Source organism: Microplitis mediator, chromosome 2 (genome assembly GCF_029852145.1).
Source record: "Microplitis mediator isolate UGA2020A chromosome 2, iyMicMedi2.1, whole genome shotgun sequence".
In the NCBI taxonomy this organism is placed as follows: Eukaryota; Metazoa; Arthropoda; class Insecta; order Hymenoptera; family Braconidae; genus Microplitis; species Microplitis mediator.
In genome coordinates, this window is record NC_079970.1 from 2889601 (window position 1) to 2912735 (window position 23135).

General features: G+C 28.5%; 7 protein-coding genes across 9 annotated transcripts; 6 read left to right on the forward strand and 1 right to left on the reverse strand.

The window, feature by feature from the left end:
- Positions 1–454: 454 nt before the first annotated feature.
- LOC130663664 (uncharacterized) lies at positions 455–7299 on the reverse strand. Of its 3 annotated transcripts, none has more exons than XM_057463025.1 (5): positions 6988–7295; positions 4292–4804; positions 2293–2388; positions 988–1177; positions 459–877 (listed from the first exon to the last, which is right to left on the reverse strand). In XM_057463025.1, exons 3-5 carry the CDS (start codon positions 2379–2381, stop codon positions 716–718), a joined length of 441 nt encoding a protein of 146 aa, XP_057319008.1. In that variant the 5' UTR covers positions 2382–2388; positions 4292–4804; positions 6988–7295; the 3' UTR covers positions 459–715. The 3 variants fall into 3 exon arrangements, with proteins under 3 accessions (XP_057319009.1, XP_057319008.1, XP_057319007.1); XM_057463024.1 differs by having other exon boundaries at positions 4292–4865; XM_057463026.1 differs by lacking the exon at positions 4292–4804 and having other exon boundaries at positions 455–877; positions 6988–7299.
- Positions 7300–7881: 582 nt separating this feature from the next.
- Positions 7882–8862, forward strand: LOC130663663 (S-phase kinase-associated protein 1-like). The gene has a single exon (XM_057463023.1). It carries the CDS (start codon positions 8081–8083, stop codon positions 8597–8599), a length of 519 nt encoding a protein of 172 aa, XP_057319006.1. The 5' UTR covers positions 7882–8080; the 3' UTR covers positions 8600–8862.
- A 673-nt stretch (positions 8863–9535) lies between these two features.
- LOC130662972 (S-phase kinase-associated protein 1-like) lies at positions 9536–10584 on the forward strand. The gene has a single exon (XM_057461972.1). It carries the CDS (start codon positions 9802–9804, stop codon positions 10321–10323), a length of 522 nt encoding a protein of 173 aa, XP_057317955.1. The 5' UTR covers positions 9536–9801; the 3' UTR covers positions 10324–10584.
- Positions 10585–12608: 2024 nt separating this feature from the next.
- On the forward strand, positions 12609–13558 carry LOC130662932 (S-phase kinase-associated protein 1-like). Its single transcript, XM_057461912.1, has one exon. The coding sequence runs from the start codon at positions 12772–12774 to the stop codon at positions 13291–13293; it is 522 nt and encodes a 173-aa protein (XP_057317895.1). The 5' UTR covers positions 12609–12771; the 3' UTR covers positions 13294–13558.
- Positions 13559–15669: 2111 nt separating this feature from the next.
- Positions 15670–16723, forward strand: LOC130678778 (S-phase kinase-associated protein 1-like). Its single transcript, XM_057486239.1, has one exon. The coding sequence runs from the start codon at positions 15923–15925 to the stop codon at positions 16442–16444; it is 522 nt and encodes a 173-aa protein (XP_057342222.1). The 5' UTR covers positions 15670–15922; the 3' UTR covers positions 16445–16723.
- A 1032-nt stretch (positions 16724–17755) lies between these two features.
- Positions 17756–18832, forward strand: LOC130662924 (S-phase kinase-associated protein 1-like). The gene is made up of 2 exons (XM_057461894.1): positions 17756–17950; positions 18272–18832. The coding sequence occupies exon 2, from the start codon at positions 18272–18274 to the stop codon at positions 18758–18760; it is 489 nt and encodes a 162-aa protein (XP_057317877.1). The 5' UTR covers positions 17756–17950; the 3' UTR covers positions 18761–18832.
- A 329-nt stretch (positions 18833–19161) lies between these two features.
- On the forward strand, positions 19162–23127 carry LOC130662921 (beta-alanine-activating enzyme). The gene is made up of 4 exons (XM_057461892.1): positions 19162–19386; positions 19447–19693; positions 19770–21870; positions 21941–23127. Exons 1-4 carry the CDS (start codon positions 19374–19376, stop codon positions 22565–22567), a joined length of 2988 nt encoding a protein of 995 aa, XP_057317875.1. The 5' UTR covers positions 19162–19373; the 3' UTR covers positions 22568–23127.
- The last annotated feature ends 8 nt before the right edge of the window (positions 23128–23135 follow it).

The window sequence follows — 23135 nt, forward strand, 5'->3', positions numbered from 1 at the left end:
AGATAATTTAGAAATTTTTAAAATTCGAAAGAAAAAAATTGCCCGGGCACGTATTTGAACTTTTAAATGAACTAATTTTGAGCTTAATTACAAAAAAGTTTTTTTCTCACACAAGAATTAAAAAAATCTATATTTTATTTTAGTCTCAGGGTAAACAAACAGAGTTCATTATATAAATAAAATAAATGTTTAAATTTTTGCATTATATATACATAATTTAAGATATTTATTAAATAAAATTATTATACACATAAATTACAGTTTTATAAACAATCTATTTCAACTAAACAGTTTTATAATTTCTATCTTAAAAAGCTACCATATAAAATAAAATTTAATTTCGCTTGAGAAATAAAATTATAAATAATGTTTTAAATAAAACATATATATATTTTTGTTCTTAAAGTTTGAATAAGAAACTATTGTAGATATAGCATAAATTTTAAATGATTCATATATATATATTATATAAATAATATTTGAGATGTTTTACATATATACAATGGAAGGATTTAAAATTTAAAATTATTAATTCACATTAAAATTATTTTTATCATAAATATATTGACTGATTTTTTTCAAAAGGTTGTTTGCTTTGTATCAATTGTTATTTTAACATTACAAACAATAAATTCATTTAAGTAAGTTATACAATCGCGTAAAATACTTGACATCTTAATCGTTATTATTATTGTTATTTTAGTGTCGTCTTGTGTTAGTAATCCAAGTCAATATCCGGTTTATTATAATCAACATTATCACTATTTCTGCTCAGTTGGTTTGTACGATGCGTTGATCTCAAATTATCATTACCATCTTTGTTTGATAACAGTCCCATATTTGAATACGCGTCGTAAAGCATATTGACGTCAACACCCTAAAATTAATTTTTATTTATTTAAATAAAATTACTCAAATCCATTAGTCAAAATATATAACACGTGCCGTAAAAGATTAAAAATTACTTAAATAAATTTGTAAACTTACATTAGCGAGCATTGTTTCTAGTAATTTTGTAATAGCCAGTAAATCTCTTTTTCCGCTTTTGGTCAAGTACTTGCATATACATAATCTTTCCGCATTACTATCTTTAATATTACTGTTAATAGCTGTAGGATCTGTAATAACCCGTTTTTTGGCTTGCGTTCCTCTACAATGGGGGTGAAATACAAATCTCCTAAAATATTAATTATCAAATATATTTATTGTCATCTATAATTCATGATATCATTTAATTGTTCACGAATAAAGAGTAGTGGAAAAATTACAGTTTTCAGTGAAAAAACTCAGTCCTTGTATAAAAAACTTCAACTATTATAGTTTACTCTGTAGTAATTGAAACTACATCTTGTAATGAAGTAATTACGATTATAGATACAAAATATTAGAGTTTCTAATGTATTTTTAGTTTAATGAAACTTTATTAGGGGAAGGGGGGTGGGCAAAAGGGGGTAGGGTAGGCAAAACGGGGTACCCCCAAAATTTGATAAAAAAAAATTTTACATTTTAAATGGTTTTTAAACATTCCAAAATCACTTCTGTAAATATAATTAAGCGTTACTTTGAATTTTTTTTGATAAACTTTTTCAAAAATCAATTGTCAGTTAAAAAATATTAATGACGTTTGTTTTATGATAAAAACTATTAAAAATTTTTTTTCTCCTTTTGTATCCAATAAACATGTAAAATACAATTTTTCTTCATGTAAATTACTTAAAAAAAAATTCAACTTAATCAAATTCGTTTAAAATCCAGAAATTTTTTTTTTTTACCTTTTTTAGGGGGTACCCCACTTTGCCCGCAGAAATGAAAAAATTTTTTTTTCAACGGTAACTGAAAATTTCTTCTATTTACTTTGAATATCATTAAAAAAAAAAAAGATTTCGCGTATTTGAGTCCTCGAAAACTTGGTATTTCCTTAAGTACCCCCTTTTGCCCCTCCCTCCCCTATGAATGAAATGCTATTGAGGACTGAAAAAAGTCTGATATGAAGCTGTAATAATTAATACGTTTCAGAAATAATGTCATTTTTACAGTTTCGAAGTAGATGGACTTTGCTGATATTTGAAACTGTAATTTTTCCATTACTCTTGACCTCTACCTTCCGCTATAACCGAATTTTTGACTTTTACTTTTCTGTTGATTTATTCATCAATTGTTACTACAACAATTTTTATAGCTTCCAAAAAAATATATAAAACAAACTATTTCCTGAGGTTTTCATCATTCGAGTGACATAATTATTCAAGACGTAATTAGAAAAGTAATGTTAGAAAATTCGGGTAAACTTACTCGCAATCAGGTCTTGCTAATCTTCCAGCATTCGCATGCGACCACCAAGCCAAGATAGTCAATGTTATTAATGCCCATTGAAGATTCATTGTTATACTGTAACATGAATAATATAAAACCGATAATTCAAAAATAGCCGAAATAAATTCAAGTTATTCCAATAAAATATTTCGAAGTATATTATATAGATTTTTATTGAAAGTGTGATAAAAATTTCGAGCGGAGGGTCACGTAGGGTATACATCGTAAAAGTCAAAACGACATTAAAGACTTGACTACTCGCGTGTCCTCATATATATTTACATTTTGAGGAAGAATATATTTACATTATTAAGTTAAGAGATTTGACATTTAATAACTAATGTATTATTAACTTACAGGAAAAATAAAAATTCAATTCAGGATTGATAAATATCTTTTAGATTACCTTTTAATTTTATTTTTATGCGTAGTAATAGTTGTAGCAAGATAACAATTTATTCTACATAATCAATTATTACTAAATGAAAAAACTTTAAGTTTGACACGGGAATAATAAAATTAGTTTTTCTAACGAACGATCTATTTAAAAATTATTTTATTCGGTAAAAATTTTTTTACAGCTCAGTCAAACGATTAAGAATATTTCTGTTAAAATAATTAATTGATATCAAAATAATTTTCTTTTTCAAAGTATTTTTATTTAAAAAATTTTTTAACTATTTTTGAAATGTAACTGTTAGCAAAAGTATATGACCCGTTTAATAATATTAAAAAAAATATATATATATTTAATGCAAAGATTTTGATAAATATATACAGTTGATAAAACTTTTGTAAAGAGGGTAAAGTTCACATTAAGAGATGTACATTATAATAAATAAATTAATGAGGACATTTAATATAAATTGGGAAAATAGACAAATATATATTTATATATATACTAATCATATGAATACCTCCCGGAAAGTTATTCTTTGACGCGGTTAAACTTTAGTAATTGATTGGATTTCGAGCACGCAATTTATTACCGCCAATTTCATTAGCAATATAGCATTGTGAAAATGAAATCTCTTACACAAATATATCACAAAATATATATGTATGTTCAAGTTTATTGACGTCGATTAAAATAAATTAATAATAATATTATTATTACTAAAATAATTATACAGAGATAATTATTTTCGTATAAATTTATTCCCGGATAAATGATTCTCGTATTAGAGTGACCTAATGATAACATTTATAAGCTATTAATTAAATGATTGGTTATTAAATTTCTTGAGGTATTTATCACAATTTATTTTTAACAATCACTATTTCAGTTTCAGCTGTGATGTCATACAATTTGTCACGTTTGTCTTGTTAAATTCTGTAAAATATAAAAAAAGTATAAGAGTGTGTGACGTCCTTGTTAACAAGAGTAGTAACAAGATAGTCATTTACCCAACAAATGGCAAGTAAATTCGACTTATATTACCGAGCAAATTTAAAGTTTTTCATTTGTAAAACTTTACTTTATTGTAAACCACTAAAACGTAAGTTTCTGTTCGATTTTTCGATAAAAAATGCCCCATAAATAGGTGACTCATTACTGTCAATATTTGTTGTTTGTTTTGCGGTCCAGTTGTTTTAAAAAAATAATCTCTATTAGATTTTTTTTGTTAACTAAAAATTAAAATCACTTTCGAAAATATTAATAAAGTTATTTTATAAAAAATAATTATTTGTTAGTATAACTATTGGAAAATTTTTAAAAATTAAATTTAAACTTTATAGTGAGTGTAAAAAAAACCGAAGTAAATATAAATAGTATCGAATTTCAAATTTTAAATCGAATGATATACAATCAAGTGCATTATTGTTTTTGCGTCCCACGCGACTTTATTGCAGTATTTTGATGGAACCTATGGATTATTTTATAATAGTATCGTAAATAGATAGGAAGTAAAAATAAAATGAAATTCTAATGGCTAAATAAATATTATTACAGAAGTAAAAAATTGAAATATCTCACCGTTAAATTTGCTCCAGTTGGGGTTTAAATAATTCCAATTGTTGTATCAATTGGAAAATAATGTATATAGATTTTTTTTAACACGTGATCTATCAAAAATGCACTACGTCAAATAAATGCAGTTAAAAAAACTATAAAGCAAAGCTCTATCGCGATTTTAAAGTAACGCTTAGATAAGAGTTTTGACTTTGGAAAATTCAGAGAACAAATGATGATTGGAGCTTGCGCGATTCATGTATTTATACCCCATATAATATATCGGTGGTATCCAGTGTACACATCCCTCCTTCGGTTCTTGTGCGCGCGACAATATCGCGGCCACAATTTCTTCATCTTTCTCTATTTTAACTATGAACCAGCTTCCCATCTTACTTTCTTCCTTCGCGTTTTTCCATCTGAACCCCTCAGAGCGAGGAAGAACAACTCAAATTCATGAACATTTACACCCCTTGAATTGTACTTGTTTATTCCCTTCCTCCTTTCCTACTTATTTTGTATCGCACGCGTCATGCCCTTTAAAAATTTATGTAAATGTTATAATTGTTATAACGTCACTATATTTACTTTCCATCGTCTGAAAATGACAACAAAAGAATTAAGTAATGCAATTAAATAAAATATTAAAACATTGTTTTATTTAAATTCATTGTTTGGGTAAAAGATTTCATCAAAATAAAATTTTGATAAGCTCGTTAATTTTTATCAATTGAATTTTTATATCTTTTTTTTTATTAATTATTGAGTGATAGTATAAATGACAGGAGTATAGTAAATGCGTATAATTCAAAACAAGCATAATTATTTAATAGTTAAAATGGCAATAAAACGCGAAATTGCACAAGGCTGAGAGAATTTTAAACTCGCGAGTTAGATTAAGAATGCAAGAAAAAAGTCACACGCGCAATAAACCATTTATGTATGTATTATACTAGACACGGACAGTGTCCAGACATTCCGTCGCCACCAAGAATATTCCCTACAATCGATCGTGGTCCAGATTTGTCCCGCGTGTGTGGGAGGAAAAGACACTATTGCAGACGCAACTCATTCAAACTATTATCATATTATATATATATGTATATATTTTTTATGTGTCATTAAATTATCTTCCTTCTTAAGATATCAAAAATATTTTTCTCCTTTATTAATTTTACTGTGATTTATTAAATCTTTAATTCATCAAAACAAAAATGAATTAACAGCTAATTAAATGACTGAAAAAAGTAATAATTAAATAAAACAAAATTGATATAAACTAGTGTTATATTTTCGTACCCCGATTTTTTAAATTCCATATTATGATTGGATTACTGAAATAACAACCGAACATGTGGGAGTAGTGTCAATGAAAAAGTGACACAATATACTAATTGAAACGTCATAAACCACCCAAATAGAATTTTCGAGATAATTCCTGATACTCACAATTATTATTGAACATATATTTAGTATAAACGAGAATTGAGGAAATACTTTGATGATTTTCTACAGCTTCACCTCAATTAACGCGAATTTCGCTTTGTAAATATATATTTATACAAACTCCATTGACAAATTATTATTAAACCATCTTACGTAACTCCACCGAAAGTACTTGAAAATTCTCACTTGATCCAGAACATTCCATAAAAAAAAGTCTCACCCTGTGGGTCAACCCCAAAACTTCTCACTGTTTACGAGCTCAGAGAATTCGAAAACGTTGCTGTTGGTTAGCTTTTGAGCTCGAAAAACAGTTAGAACGAAAAAATATAGAAATCGACCGATTTGCTCGTGATCAAGGGCAATCGAAAGAGCTTTTTGAGACTTAGATTTGATAAAACTTAGAAATAAATCGGTAGAGCGATTTCGAGTTATGCAACTTAAATTTTTTTTAATGATCTTTTTTGTATAACTTATAAATTACTGGACCGATCGACGTCAAATTCTAATCAGTTCTAAGTATTGGTGAGCCCTTTCAATTGCCGCGAATTTGCGAGCGTTCAAATCGGTTGATTCTTTCCAAATATATCGTCGGACAAAAAAGTTTACACCCACACACGGACGGGCGGACGTCTTCCTGAAAGTGGTCAGAATAGTTTCCTAGGACCTCAAATTGTCGAGATCTGATGAAAACTCGATTTTCAAAACTTGGACTGAAACCAATAACTTCTCTTTTTTTGAAAATTTTTAATTTTCACAGCGGAAAGTTAAATAAAACAATTTTTAATGATCTACATCATAGTCATTAATGCCAGATCATTAAAGTTTACAGAATAACAATTAAAAGTAAAATTTAAGTATCAAAAAGTTCTGGAACAATATCAGATATCTTAATTATGATGATAATTATTCATGCGAAAATTTCATTTATTAATGAGTATACTTTTATTATTATATAATTATATAGTTTTTTATTTATAAACATGTCTAAAATTCTACACCGTCATCTATATAAAATTCACTGATATATTGACTGTATAATTTGTAAGTCATGATAAAGAAGTCAACGTTATTAATGAAGTGCTTGTTAGGGTTGGGGATCTTTTCAATAGAACTAGAAAAAAAAAAAAAAAAAAATAGAAAAAAAAACTACGGGCCTACAAAAAAAGACAAGAATTTTTCATGAATATATATATATAAATATTCATGACCTTGTAAAATAGTTATAAATAATAACTAAAATAAAATTGACTGGTAAAGAAAAGTTTTGTATTTACTTGTCTGTACATCGTTGATTGAATTCATTTAGTATTTATGCGCGTTTATATTGTTCTCTGTTGTTGAATGAGTTATTTTCAATTCAATTAACCGTTTAAAATTTCGGGCAGCATTCAGATCCACACGCGATGAAAGTTAGTGATCCCCAGTAAGTTTCTTAAATAAATACCAATTAATTATAAGGGTATTGATGAAGGTCACCAGCTGATTTTGTTTGTTTCAACTTTTTTTTTCATCGAAATACTTAAATAAAATTGTTAATTCTTATTCTGTTTGTATTGAACGTCAATGACATCACTGTATTTCTGGAAAATTTATTAGAAAATATATCGTAAATACTTTGTTTTCTTTAGATTTATATAAATATAAATCCAATAAATGTAGGGGCTTATCTATAGCACAAATTATATCTGCCGTTGTTTTGAAAATTATTTACAGTAAATAAATAATTCAAATGTCCAAATGTGTTCAAGATTCATATCATTAAACATGGAATAATAAATTACCACCAGCCTAAAACCCCATCCAAAATATCAAATAATTTATCAACATATGTATAGTAAATTGTAACTAAATTTCAAATCAATTATATTATACATCACTAAATATGTCGATCATTGAGCTGAATATTTTTGAAGTTGATATGAAAATTTCCTAGAAGTCGGCTCATTTAAATCATCTTTGAATTTATTGTATTAAAATAAAACGACGATGAAGTGATTCCTTTATCAAATGTTATCTTTGAAAATCAAGTGGGGGCTAATCGCTTCAAGAATTGTCACTCCTGAAAGTTTATCAACCATTCAAAATGACTTTACTATTTGAATTCCTCGAAATACGAGACAAAGTCCAAAGCCATCCTTACTCTATAGTTTATGACAATTTGAAATTCCAGAAGCTCAACCAGCGAAGACGTAGACAGTCGAGCTCAGAATTTCAAAGTGATCAGACGTACACTTGAGCTTTTGCTTTTGCAAAGTATCTATTCGAATAGTCTCGAAATCGTTACCACATACAGTTATTAGTTATAAATAAAATTTTCAACTATTTGCTATTATTATTATTATTAGTGATATTAATTATCAATTGAAAATGCAGACTGTCAAGGTTCGAACTAGTGATGAAAAAATACTCGAGATTGATGAAAAAATTGCAATGATGTCAAATACCATAAAAAAGACGATAGTAACTCGTGATTCCGAGATGAACGGAAGCAAATCAGACGACGACGAAGTGATTCCTTTGCCCGACGTTACGGCTGCTGAGCTGGAGAAATTACTCCCGTGGCTTGAACACCACAAGGATGATCCACCGGTATCTCCAAATAAAGTTAGACCAGCAGATATAAACAACATCAGCGAGTGGGATAAGGAATATTTCAACAAATATACTTTGATTCAACTTTTCGCAAATATTAATGCTGCTAATAACCTCGATATCAAAGGATACCTGGAGAGCTCATCCAAACTACTTGCCCAAATGATTGTCGGAAAAACACCTAAAGATATCCAACAAATTTTCAACGTTCGTCCACGCAAGGACCCTGTTGCTGTTGATGATGATAAGTCAACCAGTAATCCTGAAGTCGGCAGTCCTGAAGAAAGTAAATAACTTCAGCAAATTTTGAATTTAGTTTCTTCCTACATTTTATAATTTGAATTCGATTGAACATTTTTGTTAATTTCATTACATCAAATTCATCTTAATTGCAATATCTACAGAATGTATCATAAAAAAAATTAATTTCTCTATTTGTATGGACAGTTTATAATAATTAGTTAGGATGATAACGGAAGAAATTATAATAATATTAATAGTTTAAAAATTTAAGATTCAAAGTGTATATAGTTGCATTAAAATTTTTGCTTGTAATTAAATTTTTTAATTCTAATGAAATTGATATGTATAATTTACTCTGATTTTCTTATAATTTAATTCAATGCAATAAAAACAAAAATGAATTTATATCAAGTACTTATTTTTAATACAAATATTAAATCCTTTATTTAATTCTATTACTTTTCAGACATCGTAATAAAATCTTAAATCTTTTGAAATAAAACTCTTATTATTGAAGCTTTACTTTAATCAAAATAAGTCATAAATTTCCTATCTTTAAATAAAATTAATTTCTGATTTAAGTAAATCTCGGATTTAAATATTTACCCTCAGTGTTTAAACTCTTATTAATTATTTGAATACTTGATAAGTCATAAATTTTATTTTATAATTAAAATATTTATTACCTTCAACTTCGTACACTATGGCGCTGTAATACGAGTACTGATACAAAGCGGAAAGAAGTAGATTTTAAAATCAAGACGCTGCTGCACTCTTTCCCCCACTTTACCTTAAGGAACTAAAAATAACAACGAAACGGAACAACGGTAAAACCAGTGCTGCCAGATCGTGCGATATTTATACCCCTTTTCTCGAGGTGAAATAGCATGGAGTGTAATGACAGGAGGGGATGAAAATATCGCATGATCTGGCAGCACTGGTTTTACGGTAAAACCAGTGCTGCCAGATTATGGAGGGTAGAGTGGGACCTCTACCCTCCATATGCCAGATCATGCGATATTTTCATCCCCTCCTGCCATTACACTTCACGCTATTTCACCTCGAAAAGGGGTAAAAATATCGCACGATCTGGCAGCACAGGGTAAAACAAGCAGAGCGTCGTTTGATTCACAAATCGCAATTCGTCGTCGAACCGACAACACGTGCAACAATTTTTAGTGACGCATACATATATTACAAATATTTTAAAAATAATTCAACTATATCTGTGAATATTATTAAATAAATAAAAAATGTCTTTAATAAAACTTGAGAGCAAGGACAAGAAAGTTTTCGAGGTTGATATTAAAGTTGCCAAGATGTCGATGACCATTAAAACCATGTTGGAGAATCTTAGATTGGGAGATAACCATGACGAAGTGGTGCCTCTACTTAATGTAAACTCGGCAATCTTAAAAAAAGTTATTGAATGGGCTGAGTATCACAAGGACGATCCACCAGCTCCTGAAGACGACAAAACTCGGGAAAAAAGGAGCGACGACATCAGTGTCTGGGACTCAAAATTCCTGGAAGTTGATCAGCCAACTCTCTTCGCCCTGATCCGCGCTTCTAATTACCTAGATATCAAGGGCCTAATGGACGTAACTTGCAAAACTGTCGCCAACATGCTTAAAGGAAAGAATTTTGATGAAATTGAAAAGAATTTCAACCTGCCTCCAACCAAAAGTCCTGTTGATAATGTCCATGTCGTAAAAGCAAAAGCTAACTGGCCCATGGAGAAGGATACAGAGACGAACAAGGAGAATAGTCAATGATAAAGTTACTTTTAAGTTTAAACATAATTTATTAATCGAATAATTTTTTTTCATTATTTAATTGTATTTTTGATTTCTTTTTTTCTTATATTGCGAGAAATTGTTTTGTTATAGGACCAAATATTTAACAAAACATATACAAGCATACGATTACACTTGATGACCAATAAATATAATATCTTAATTTGTTGTTACATGAAATAAAAATGATAATAATTTCGGTAATTGTACAGTGTTACTATGTGGTAAAATGAAAAATTACAATAAAAGAAATTCAATATTTTATTTTGACGTTTGTATTTAAGTATTTTCCCGTAGTATGTAATTATCAATAATCTAGAATTTAGATTTTTTCAAATTACTTAATGATTTATTTTTAATATTTGTTAATTATACTAATTAGCAATTTTATAATTGATACTTGAAATATCTCGTTCAAGCTTAAAAGAATTTATAGTCAAAAGTTAGATTTAGTTTAATATTTATTATTTATATTTTTTTTTTGTTATCTGGCTGGTCATTGTTATGGATCTTGACCAGACGTTTCACATTAAGATTAAGCAAAAGTATTTAGTCGACCATGTAAACATGTAGGGTTCACATTTCTAATGTCCCTTGTCATTAACAGATTTCTATGAAAGATTTAATCCCGATACTTTCCAAGAATTTAAATAATGATGAGCCTAATTGCTGTCTAATAGTCGTATGGCTATTTTTCATAGAACTTGCAGCTTGGATAATTATGATCCTGAAGTAAGAAATAAATTTAGAAAAATAAAATCTGAAAATCGTTAACTGTCTTATAACTTCAGGGTCATATTTTGAACACGAGTGTAAATGTAGCTGGCAATTGGCAATTGTTGAATAAATAAATAAAATTTAAGTAGAATAAAAATTAAAAAATACGTATTTGAATATTTGAAAAATCAGTACGTGCATTTTTTTGAATTTCATTATTTTAATTGATTTATTTTTCTATTTATCCGAAAGTTTATCAACCATTCGAAATGAATTTACTATTTGAATTCATCGAAATACGACACAAATTACAAAGCCATCCTTACTCTATCGAAAGCAGCGGGAAGTTTTGGGGCTGGCCCGCAGAGTCAACCGATAGACCGATTTTTTTAATTCTAATCAAATAGATATGTATAATATACTCTGATTTGCTTATAATTTAATTCACTGCAATAAAAATAAACATGAATTTATACCGAGTACTTATTTTTAATACAAATATTAAATTCTTCATTTATTTATATTATTTTACTTAGACATTACTTTTCAGACATCGTAATAAAATCTTGAATTTTTTGTAATAAATCTCTTCTTATTGTAGCTTTAATTTTTTTCAAAATTAAAAGTAAGTCATAAATTTTCTATCTTTAAATAAAATCAGATAATTTCTGATTCAAGTGAGTCTCGGATTTAAATATTTACCCTCATTGTTTAAACTTTCGTTAATTATTTGAATAAGATAAAAGCCCCTATACCTGCTCACTTTTCATTGGAGTGAGATTTAATTACTCAATATAAATGATTAAATAAAATAAAAAACCATATTTTTTTATAGTTATTATTTATAGTTTTAAGTATTAGAATAAAATTTAAGTTTGAAGAATAATGTTGATAATTATTTATTATTAATTTTTCAAATAAGGTCCTTGAGTGTACCTATAGTCGCTCAAAGACAATATCAATTAAACTATGATAAGTTCATTGATTTGGAAAATAATTCATAAATTATATTACTTTATCCTTTCATGATATAAAATTTCATAAATTTTAAAAATATATTTAATAAGATTTAGTTATCACAATTCTTAAAAGATTTGACGTCACCTAAATTTATTCTAACGAATGAACGTCTAAATAAAAAATGCCCGGCTGAGCGCGATTTTAAAGACAGTCACTTAATTTGAATTTACAATCTATTATAAAATAATTTGATACATTATATTTTAATATATTTAGATTCACGAATAATTGTTTATCGATAGTAATTTTTTTAGTTGAAATTTGTTTTTATAAAAATTACAAAAAACGCATTAAATAGTTAAAGTGAGCGCCTAATGGTACTGAGCGGCTATAGGGGCTTTTATCTTACTTGATTAGTTATAAATTTTATTTGATAATTCAAATATTTATTAACTTCAACTTCGTACACCGTGGCGCTGTAATACGAGTACTGATACAAAACGGAAGAAAATAGATTTTAAAATCAAGACGCTGCTGCCCTCTTTCCCCCACTTTACCTTACAGGAACTAAAAATAACAACGAAACGGTAAAGCAAGCAGAGCGTCGTTGGCTTCACAAATCGCAATTCGTCGTCGAACCGACAACACGTGCAACAGTTTTAAGTGACGCTTAAAAATATTACAAGTATTTTACAAATAATCAAACAATATCTGTGAATTGAAAGTGAATTTTATTAAATAAAATAAAAAATGTCTGTAATAAAACTTGAGAGCAACGACAAGCAGATTTTCGAGGTTGATATTAAAGTGGCCAAGATGTCGATGACCATTAAAACCATGTTGGAGGATCTTGGATTGGGAGATAGCGATGACGAAGTGGTGCCTCTACCTAATGTAAACTCGGCAATCTTGAAAAAAGTTATTGAATGGGCTGAGCATCACAAGGATGATCCACCAGCTCCTGAAGACGACGAAACTCAAGAAAAAAGGAGCGACGACATCAGTGTCTGGGACTCAGAATTCCTGAAAGTTGAGCAGCCAACTCTCTTTGCCATAATCCGCGCTGCTAATTACCTAGACATCAAGGGTCTAATGGACGTAACTTGCAAAACTGTCGCCAACATGATTAAAGGAAAGACTCCTGATGAAATTAGAAAGACTTTCAACCTGCCTCCAATCAAAACTCCTGTTGATAATGCCGATGTCGTAAAAGCAAAAGATGACCTGTCTATGGAGAAGGATACAGAGACGAACAAGGAGAATAGTCAATGATAAAGTAACTTTTAAGTTTAAACATTATTTATTAATCAAATAATTTTTTTTTTTCTTTTTTTTTTTTTTTTATTATTTAATTGTATTTTTCATTACTTTTTTCATATATTGCAAGAAATTGTTTTGTTATACGAAGAAATATTTAACAAAAAATATACAAATATATGATTACACGTAATGACCAATAAATATAATAACTTAATTTGTTGTTACATGAAATGAAAATGATTATAATTTTGGTAATTGTACAGTGTTACAATGTGGTAAAATGAAAAATTACAATAAAAGAAATATAATATTTTATTTTTTCGTTTGTATTTAAGTATTTCCCCATATTATGTAATTATCAATAACCTAGAATTTAGATTTTTTTTAATTAATTAATAATTTATTTTTAATATTCGTTAATTATACTAATTAGCAATTCTATAATTGATACTTAAAATATCTCGTTGAACCTCACACAAATTTATAGTCAAAAGTTATATTTAGTTTAATATTTATCATTTATATTTTTTTTTGTTGTCTGGCTGGTCATTGTTATGGATCTTGATCAGACGTTTCACATTAAGGAAAAGTAATTATTCGACCATTTAAACATGTGGGGTTTAAATTTCTAATGTCCCTCGTCATTAAAAGATTTCTTTGAAAGATTTAATCCCGATACTTTCCAAGAATTTGAATAATGACGAACCTAATTGCTGTCTAATAACCATATGACTATTGTTCATAGAATTTGCAGCTTGGATAATTACGATCCTAAAGTAAGAGATAAGTTTAGAAAAATAAAATCCAAACATTGTTAATGGTCTTATAACTTCAGGATCATATTTTAAACACGAGTGAAAATTTAGCTGGCAATTGGCAATTTTTGAATAAATAAATAAGATTTCAGTAGAGTAAAAATTAAAAAATACGTATTTGAATATTTGAAAAATCAGTACGCGCATTTTTTTAAATTTCATTATTTTAATTAATTTATTTTTCTATTTATCCGAAAGTTTATCAACCATTCAAAATGAATTTACTATTTGAATTCCTCGAAATACGACACAAATTACAAAGTCATCCTTACTCTATCGAAAACAGCGGGAAGTTTTGAGGCTGGCCCGCAGGGTCAACCGATAGACCGATTTTTTTAATTCTAATCAAATAGACACGTACAATTTACTCTGATTTGCTTATAATTTAATTCAGTACAATAAAAATAAAAATTAATTTATATCAAGTACTTATTTTTAATACAAATATTAAATTCTTCATTTATTTATATTATTTTACTTACACATTACTTTTCAGACATCGTAATAAAATCTTAAATTTTTCGAATATATCTCTTCTTATTGAAGCTCTAATTTTTTTCAAAATCAAAATAAGTCATAAATTGTTTATCTTTAAATAAAATGAATTAATTTCTGATTCAAGTAAATCTCGGATTTAAATATGTATTCTCATTGTTTAAACTCTTGTTAATTATTTGAATAAGATAAAAGCCGCTATACCTGCTCACTTTTCATTAGAGTGAGATTTAATTACTCAATATAAATGATTAAATAAAATAAAAAACCATATTTTATTTTTATAGTTTTAAGTATTAGAATAAAATTTAAGTTTAAAGAATAATGTTGATAATTAACTATTATTAATTTTTCAAATAAGGTCCTTGAGTGTACCTAGAATCGCTCATTAAAAGTTGTCATGTACTATTACTCGATCAACACATGGCCCTATTGTCGCTCGAAGACAATATCAATTAAACTATGATAAGTTTATTGATTTGGACAAATAATTTATATATTATATTACTTTATCCTTTCATGATATAAAAATTCATGAATTTTAAAAATATAGTTATCACAATACATAAAAAATTTGACGTAATCTAAATTTATTCTAACGAATGAATGTCAAAGCAAAAAATTCCCGGCTGAGCGCGATTTTAAAAACAGTCACTTATTTTAAATTTATAATCCATTATAAAATAATTTGTCTTTATAAAAATTACGAAAAACGCATTAAACAATTAAAGTGAGCGACTAATGGTACTGAGCGGGTATAGGGGCTTTTACCTAACTTCATTAGTTATAAATTTTATTTTATAATTCAAATATTTACGATCCTGAAGTTAGCAGACAATTAAAAATTTTTGGGTTCTTTTTTTAACAATTAAATTTGAAGAAAAGAAAAAATAAAAAAATATGCACATGTAGAAAATTTAAAAGACTATAAGTGCAATTTTTTAAAATATTTTTTTTTTTATAATTTATCGTCGAAAAAAAAGTCCAAAAATTAATGGACGTCGGCTAACTTCAGTATCATAAATATTTATTAACTTCAACTTCGTACGCCGTGGCGCTGTAATACGAGTACTGATACAAAACGGAAGAAAATAAATTTAAAAATCAAGACGCTGCTGCCCTCTTTCCCCCACTTTACCTCAAAGGAACTAAGAATAACAACGAAACGGCAAAGCAAACAGAGCGTCGTTTGATTCACATATCGCAATTCGTCGTCGAACCGACAACACGTGCAACAGTTTTTAGTGACGCATAAAAATATTACAAGTATTTTACAAATAATCAAACAATATCTGTGAATTAAAAGTGTATTTTATTAAATAAAATAAAAAATGTCTGTAATAAAACTTGAGAGCAACGACAAGCAGATTTTCGAGGTTGATATTAAAGTTGCCAAGATGTCGATGACTATTAAAACCATGTTGGAGGATCTTGGATTGGGAGATAGCGATGACGAAGTGGTGCCTCTACCTAATGTAAACTCGGCAATCTTGAAAAAAGTTATTGAATGGGCTGAGCATCACAAGGACGATCCACCAGCTCCTGAAGACGACGAAACTCAAGAAAAAAGGAGCGATGACATCAGTGTCTGGGACGTAGACTTCCTGAAAGTTGAGCAGCCAACTCTCTTTGCCATAATCCGCGCTGCTAATTACCTAGACATCAAGGGCCTAATGGACGTAACTTGCAAAACTGTCGCCAACATGATTAAAGGAAAGACTCCTGATGAAATTAGAAAGACTTTCAACCTGCCTCCAATCAAAACTCCTGTTGATAAGGACGATGTCGTAAAAGCAAAAGATGACTGGTCCATGGAGAAGGATACAGAGACGAACAAGGAGAATAGTCAATGATAAAGTAACTTTTAAGTTTAAACATAATTTATTAATCAAATAATTTTTTTTTTCTTTTTTTTTTTTTTTTATTATTTAATTGTATTTTTCATTACTTTTTTCTTATATTGCAAGAAATTGTTTTGTTATACGAATAAGTATTTAACAAAAAATATACAAATATATGATTACACGCGATGACCAATAAATATAATAACTTAATTTGTTGTTACATGAAATGAAAATGATTATAATTTTGGTAATTGTACAGTGTTACAATGTGGTAAAATGAAAAATTACAATAAAAGAAATATAATATTTTATTTTGTCGTTTGTATTTCAGTATTTCCCCATAGTATGTAATTATCAATAACCTAGAATTTAGATTTTTTTTAATTACTTAATAATTTATTTTTAATATTTATTAATTATACTAATTAGCAATTTCGTAATTGATATTTGAAACATCTCGTTGAACCTCAAAAAAATATATAATCAAAAGTTATATTTAGTTTTATATTTTTTTTTGTTATTTGGCTGGCCATTGTTATGGACCTTGATCAGATGTTTCACATTAAGGAAAAGTAATTATTCGACCATTTAAACATGTGGGGTTTAAATTTCTAACGTCCCTCGTCATTAACAGATTTCTATGAAAGATTTAATCCCGATACTTTCCAAGAATTTAAATAATGACGAGCCTAATTGCTGTCTAATACCCATATGACTATTGTTCATAGAATTTGCAGCTTGGATAATTATGATCCTGAAGTAAGAAATAAGTTTAGAAAAATAATATCTGAAAATTGTTAATTGTCTCATAAGTTCAGGGTCATATTTTCAACACGAGTGTAAATGTAGCTGGCAATTGGCAATTTTTGAATAAATAAATAAAATTTCAGTAGAATAAAAATTAAAAAATACGTATTTGAATATTTGACAAATCAGTACGCGCATTTTTTTAATTGATTAATTAATTTATTTTAATTTAATAATTTGTCGCATATCTGCTGCATTCACACTCATAAGAGAAGGCAATTAACAATTTTTGTATTCATTTTTCAACAAATCAATCACAAAAAAAAAAACTAAAAATATGCATATGCAGAAAATTTAAAAAACTATGTGCAATTTTTTGAAATTTTTTTTTTTCACAATTTCTCATTTTTAAAAAAATCCAAGATATTAGACGTCAACTAACTTGAGTATCGTGGATAATTTATTTAAAAATGCGCGGGAAACTCACTACCGGCTACAAAAAACAACCATCAGTGGTCTCTGTTGAGTTTTTATGTTACTTAGAGACAAAGAGAAATATTTGAGGTGCAGAAGCTTGTCTGCTGTTACAGAATAAAACTGGCTTTAGTCATAACTGGAAATCATCACAGAATTTCCATATTATAATTTATAAAAATACTTTATTTAAATAAATAAATCAGCACTGCTTTAGCAAGTGTTCATAAAAAAATAATTATTAAGATTGTTCAATTATTTTCCAATCAGAGTCGATTATTATAATTATATAAGGTAAGTTTATTTTTATAATTGATACATTTGTTTCATGATATAGTTTCCGCGTTATTTACCCCGACTATCGATCGTCAGATTGTTATAACAAAATAACGTTCATTAAATTCCCAATAATTGTTTTTTTATTTAGATTTATTTTGTTTTTACTGATAAATTTTTCCTCGTATCTTTATTCAATTATTTCATAACCTGATTCAATCATAACTAAATTTAATATCCACGTCAATAATTAATTATAAAGTCCGTTGGCTTGTGACGCATCAAAACAATTTTTAAAAAAATTAATAATTTTGAATTTAAATAAAATTATATTTCCAGATGACAAACATCAAACTTCAGGCAAACGATAACGAAATTTTCGACGTTGATGTCGAAATAGCAAAATGCAGCGTGACTATAAAAACAATGTTGGAAGATCTTGGTATGGACGAAGACGACGACGAGGTGGTGCCTCTGCCAAATGTTAACTCCGCAATCTTAAAAAAAGTTATCCAATGGGCGACTTACCACAAAGATGACCCACCACCAGCTGAAGACGACGAGAACAAGGAAAAACGAACAGACGACATCAGCTCATGGGATGCTGATTTTCTTAAGGTCGACCAGGGAACTCTTTTTGAACTTATTCTCGCTGCTAATTACCTCGATATCAAAGGGCTCTTGGATGTTACATGCAAAACTGTCGCGAACATGATAAAAGGAAAGACTCCTGAAGAAATTAGAAAGACTTTCAATATCAAAAATGACTTTTCGGCTGCTGAAGAGGACCAAGTTCGTAAAGAAAACGAGTGGTGTGAGGAGAAGTAGATAATTGAGACGAGTTTCAAATAATTCGTTGATAAATTTTTTTTTTAATTTTAATATTTTTTTTTTCTTTATTATAATATATTTATTTTCATTATTATTTTACGTTTAAAACATTATATAAATAATAACAATATGGTTTCACTGTACACTTCGATAGATAGTTGTAACAAACATTTAAAAAATTAAAACAAGTTTAGTTACTGTATGATGTATTACGTATTATTATGAAAAATTATAATAAAGTCTTTATTCAATGTCATTAGTTTTAACTTGATATATTTAATTGTAATTAATATTCAAACTTTTAACGATAGCCAATCAATAACCTGCCCACAGGTTTTTCTTTTATATAAAAATTGAATTTCTGTAAAATTTAGACACAATTTAAAAAATGATATTTATTATTTACAATTAATGAGAAAATTTGAATAATTAAAGTTGCATGACCACGTGATCGTAACTCTATTGTATGCAGAATACAATTTCATGTCATAACCAAACTTTCTCATGTAAATAAACAAATAAAAATTAAACCATGTGTGGATCATGTTGACTTTTTTTTTATTGATCTAGTCTAGAGTATGACAAATTGATATGATGCCGGATACTAAAAATGACTGAGCATGGTAAGGAAATAAAATTTAATTGTAAAAAAGTAGAAAAAATAATTGAGTTTTTCGGATTAGATTTCGTTCCAGCGACCAAACGACTGAAGAAACTGGAGTATAATTTGAATAAAATAATAAATTGGGAAAATCTTGACAAAGTTGCTGTAGAACATAATTGCTATGGTAATTCATTTGATTTGACGTATTTTCAAGTTCATGAGGCTCAGGATATCATCAAGGATTGTTTAAATAAACTGGATCCTTCAGAATTTATTGGAATTTATTATGATACTCCAATATACTGCATTCCTTCTTTAATACTTGGGTAAATTAACATCAATATCACCCGGAGTCCGAGATTAATTTCAAGCCTGATTCTTAATTTTAAATATTTTTCGCAGGATATTATCATCTGGGCGCGCGTTTGTGTTCATTTCAAAGAATGAATCAGAATTTCTAAAAGAAGCATTGAGTATTCAGTATATTTTTCATTTAGGAGCTAATGAAGATCACGGAGAGCTGATAAAAAATCTTGTAATCCATCAACAATCGATAAATTTATCAAAAGTAGTTACTCTAGCATCAAAACCATCCAGCATCAAGTCTACTGCAAATGGGGAATCATCAAAATCTTTAAATTATTTTGCGTACGCCGTTACGACTTCAGGATCTACTGGTCAGCCAGTTGTGGTAAAAGTCAGTCACGCATCTATATTATTAAATATACAAGACTTTAAAAACATTCTCAGGCTCTCGAGTGATGACAGAGTAGCTCAGCTCACACCTCTGACTTTTGATCCAAGTTACGTCGAGATATTTATAAGTTTAATAACTGGCGCGACACTTTGTACTGTCTCTGATGAACTAAAAAATCATCCCCACACTTTGTTGAAAGTGTTGCATGATAAAAAAATAACATTTATATCAACTACTCCGTCGTTATTTCTGCATCGCTGGAGACTACAGGATCTTGAATTAACTCTTCTGAGTAAAGAAAGTTCTCTTCGGTTTCTCTTGCTCGGAGGCGAGCCTTTCCCGAATCCTAAAATAATTTCAAGAATAAAACATCCGGATAATTACACACGGATTTTTAATGTCTATGGTATTACTGAAGTGTCATGCTGGGCAAGTATCAGCGAAGTATTTTTAAACGCAACTGAAACTGCCGAGGCTACTAATAAATTGGGAACAGTTTTAAGTGATACGATTTTTAAAGTAAGAGCTGAAGACAACAGTACTATTGATGAGGGAGAAGGAGTTCTCTATATTGGGAGCTGGACTAGAATTTGTCTGCTTGGTGATGAAAAATTATCCGACCTCAAGCTTCCTGTTTTCAGAAATACTGGAGATGTCGTAATGATTAAAAAAAATGACGTAATTACATTCAAAGGTCGGCGGGACAGTTGCGTTAAAAGATTTGGTAGTAAAGTATATTTTGATGAATTAAAAAGTCATTTGTGTAAATTAAATTTCATTGAAGATGTTCATATTTTTGTTCATGATAACTCATCTCAATTGAATTTATTTTTTACTACAAATGAAATCATTCATCAAAAATATAAATTGATATCTGATGTTTGGTCTCATGTAAAATTACTACCGGCTATTATGCATCCTGATAAAATTCACTGCCTAGAATATTTTGAAATTACGGAACGGGGAAAAATATGTAAAGATTATTTTAAAAAATTTTTTACTAGATCCTCAGTGTCTGTATGTGAGATTGAAAAATTATTTGAAAATATTTGGAGGAATCATTTGCCGGCAGTTGATGAGTCTGCTGGTTTTATAGATCTAGGAGGAACATCAATTATAGCTTTGCAAATATCAAGCAGTTTATACAATGAAACGGGAAATAATTATCCAGAATTAATTGGAATGTTATTTGACAATAAAAAATTAAAAGACTGCCAGGATTATATTTTTAAATATACTAATAATATAAGCAATAATTTAAAAGAATTAAATCCCGCGAATAATGTCGATCATTTGTCTTCAGAAAATATCTCATTGGAAAACAAATTTGTGTGGCAAAAGTGTCGAGGCAGGACAGTAATTTTAAATAACGAATCAGCGAGCGGTAATTTATTCAATCAGAAAGCGAATCATGGAAATTTAATCAGTATTAAACTCGGAGATGTTTATTATTTAAAAAAATGCGTCGACGCTTCGCCGACAATTTTTGGATACTCTGATGATCAGTCATTTGCGTGTGTAAGTTCACATTCTGGTCTGATTTTGACAGTAGATCTTCAGAATAAAGACAGTTGGCAAGTTCAGTTGTCTAGTAGAATAGAGGCTTCTATTTTAGTGCTCGATAATTTTAAAGGAATCGTTGGCTGTCATGATAAATTCATTTATTGTCTACATTTGAAGACCGGTCAAATTTTTTGGACTTTTAAAACAGAGAATATTGTCAAGTGTCTAGCGGTAGTTTGCAGTAGAAAAAAAAATATATTTGTTGGATCCTATGATCATTTTGTCTACTGCATTTCTTTGGAGGTAATTAATATTTAGGTGATTTATGTAATTAATTAAAATCAATTGATTTCACTTTTTTCTTTTTTTATAGGGTTCCCTTGTTTGGAAAAGAAAAGTTTATGGCAGTACTTTGGCAACACCTTTAGTACATACGGAAACAGATACCGTTATTTTTAGCTTATTAAATGCTGATTGTATTTGTATGGATCAAAAAACAGGCGATGTACTTTGGAAGTATCAATCCAAGAGCTCAATATTTTCAACACCAAATATTTTATCTAATACTCTAATTTTAGCCGATGTTCGTGGCAATGTAATGGGTCTTGACATTAATAACGGGAATGAATTATGGAACTTTTGTATTTCCGGTTACATTTTTTCTGACATTGTCATCGCTGCTGATGATTCGTCAGAAAGTTTTATATTTACCAGTAAAAATGGATTTATTTACAAATATTATTTTTATGAAAACCAATGTCCTAAATTGCATTATCAAATTGATTTAGAATCATCGATAGCTACGACTCCGTGGATAGATAAAAATTTTATAGTTGCAGTAAAAGAAGACGGTGAGTTACGAGCAATAAACTTTAAAGATGGAAAATTTCTATGCCATTTTAAACTCAATGGCGATTGTTTTTCATCGCCCGTAATTCATAACGATATTATTGTCGTTGGATCTCGTGATGACAATCTCTATACTTTATCTGTAAGATAAATTTCATTGAAAGGTTTTTGATTTTTAATATGAAAAAAAAAAAAATTTTTGATTGATGCCAAATATCTTCAAATCGATTGATTATTTCCCAAGATATCGTCAGACAAATAAAGTTTGCACACATACACACACACGTCAATCCGGAAATAGTCAGAATATTTTCCTAGGACCTCAAAGCCTCGAGATCTGATGAAAACTCGATTTTCAAAAATCGTACCGAAACCAATAACTTCGTTTTTTTGAAAATTTTAAATTTTTATAGCGGGAAGTTAAAAAAAATGATAATTAATGAATTTATAAACTGAACAATAAAACATTAAGACAAGTTATTTATTTGATAAATTTTTTTTGTATGTGTTTCAATACATGAATGTACTATAAGTATGTTCATCTGGCTCTTGTATTTTTTCTTTATTTTATTTTCACAATGATTTAATTGACAAAATAAAAATATATAACTTCCTACAAGAAATATATAATATATATTTAGTGAGAAACACGTACCATAAATTCTCCAATGGACCATTGTTAAAAACAAACATTTGAAATGCTGGCATTTTATAATTTT

Excerpts from the sequence above, each read along its gene's own strand:
- LOC130662972 (XM_057461972.1), top strand. The coding sequence starts at position 9,802 with ATGTCTTTAATAAAACTTGAGAGCAAGGACAAGAAAGTTTTCGAGGTT.
- LOC130662924 (XM_057461894.1), top strand. The coding sequence starts at position 18,272 with ATGACAAACATCAAACTTCAGGCAAACGATAACGAAATTTTCGACGTT.
- LOC130662921 (XM_057461892.1), top strand. Across the intron at positions 19,694-19,769 it reads ATTCCTTCTTTAATACTTGG|GATATTATCATCTGGGCGCG; the intron begins GTAAATTAACAT and ends TATTTTTCGCAG. Across the intron at positions 21,871-21,940 it reads TCTACTGCATTTCTTTGGAG|GGTTCCCTTGTTTGGAAAAG; the intron begins GTAATTAATATT and ends CTTTTTTTATAG.
- LOC130678778 (XM_057486239.1), top strand. The coding sequence starts at position 15,923 with ATGTCTGTAATAAAACTTGAGAGCAACGACAAGCAGATTTTCGAGGTT.
- LOC130663664 (XM_057463026.1), bottom strand. The coding sequence starts at position 2,381 with ATGAATCTTCAATGGGCATTAATAACATTGACTATCTTGGCTTGGTGG. Across the intron at positions 1,178-2,292 it reads TTAGCAAGACCTGATTGCGA|GAGATTTGTATTTCACCCCC; the intron begins GTAAGTTTACCC and ends TTAATATTTTAG. Across the intron at positions 878-987 it reads TAGAAACAATGCTCGCTAAT|GGTGTTGACGTCAATATGCT; the intron begins GTAAGTTTACAA and ends AATTAATTTTAG.
- LOC130662932 (XM_057461912.1), top strand. The coding sequence starts at position 12,772 with ATGTCTGTAATAAAACTTGAGAGCAACGACAAGCAGATTTTCGAGGTT.
- LOC130663663 (XM_057463023.1), top strand. The coding sequence starts at position 8,081 with ATGCAGACTGTCAAGGTTCGAACTAGTGATGAAAAAATACTCGAGATT.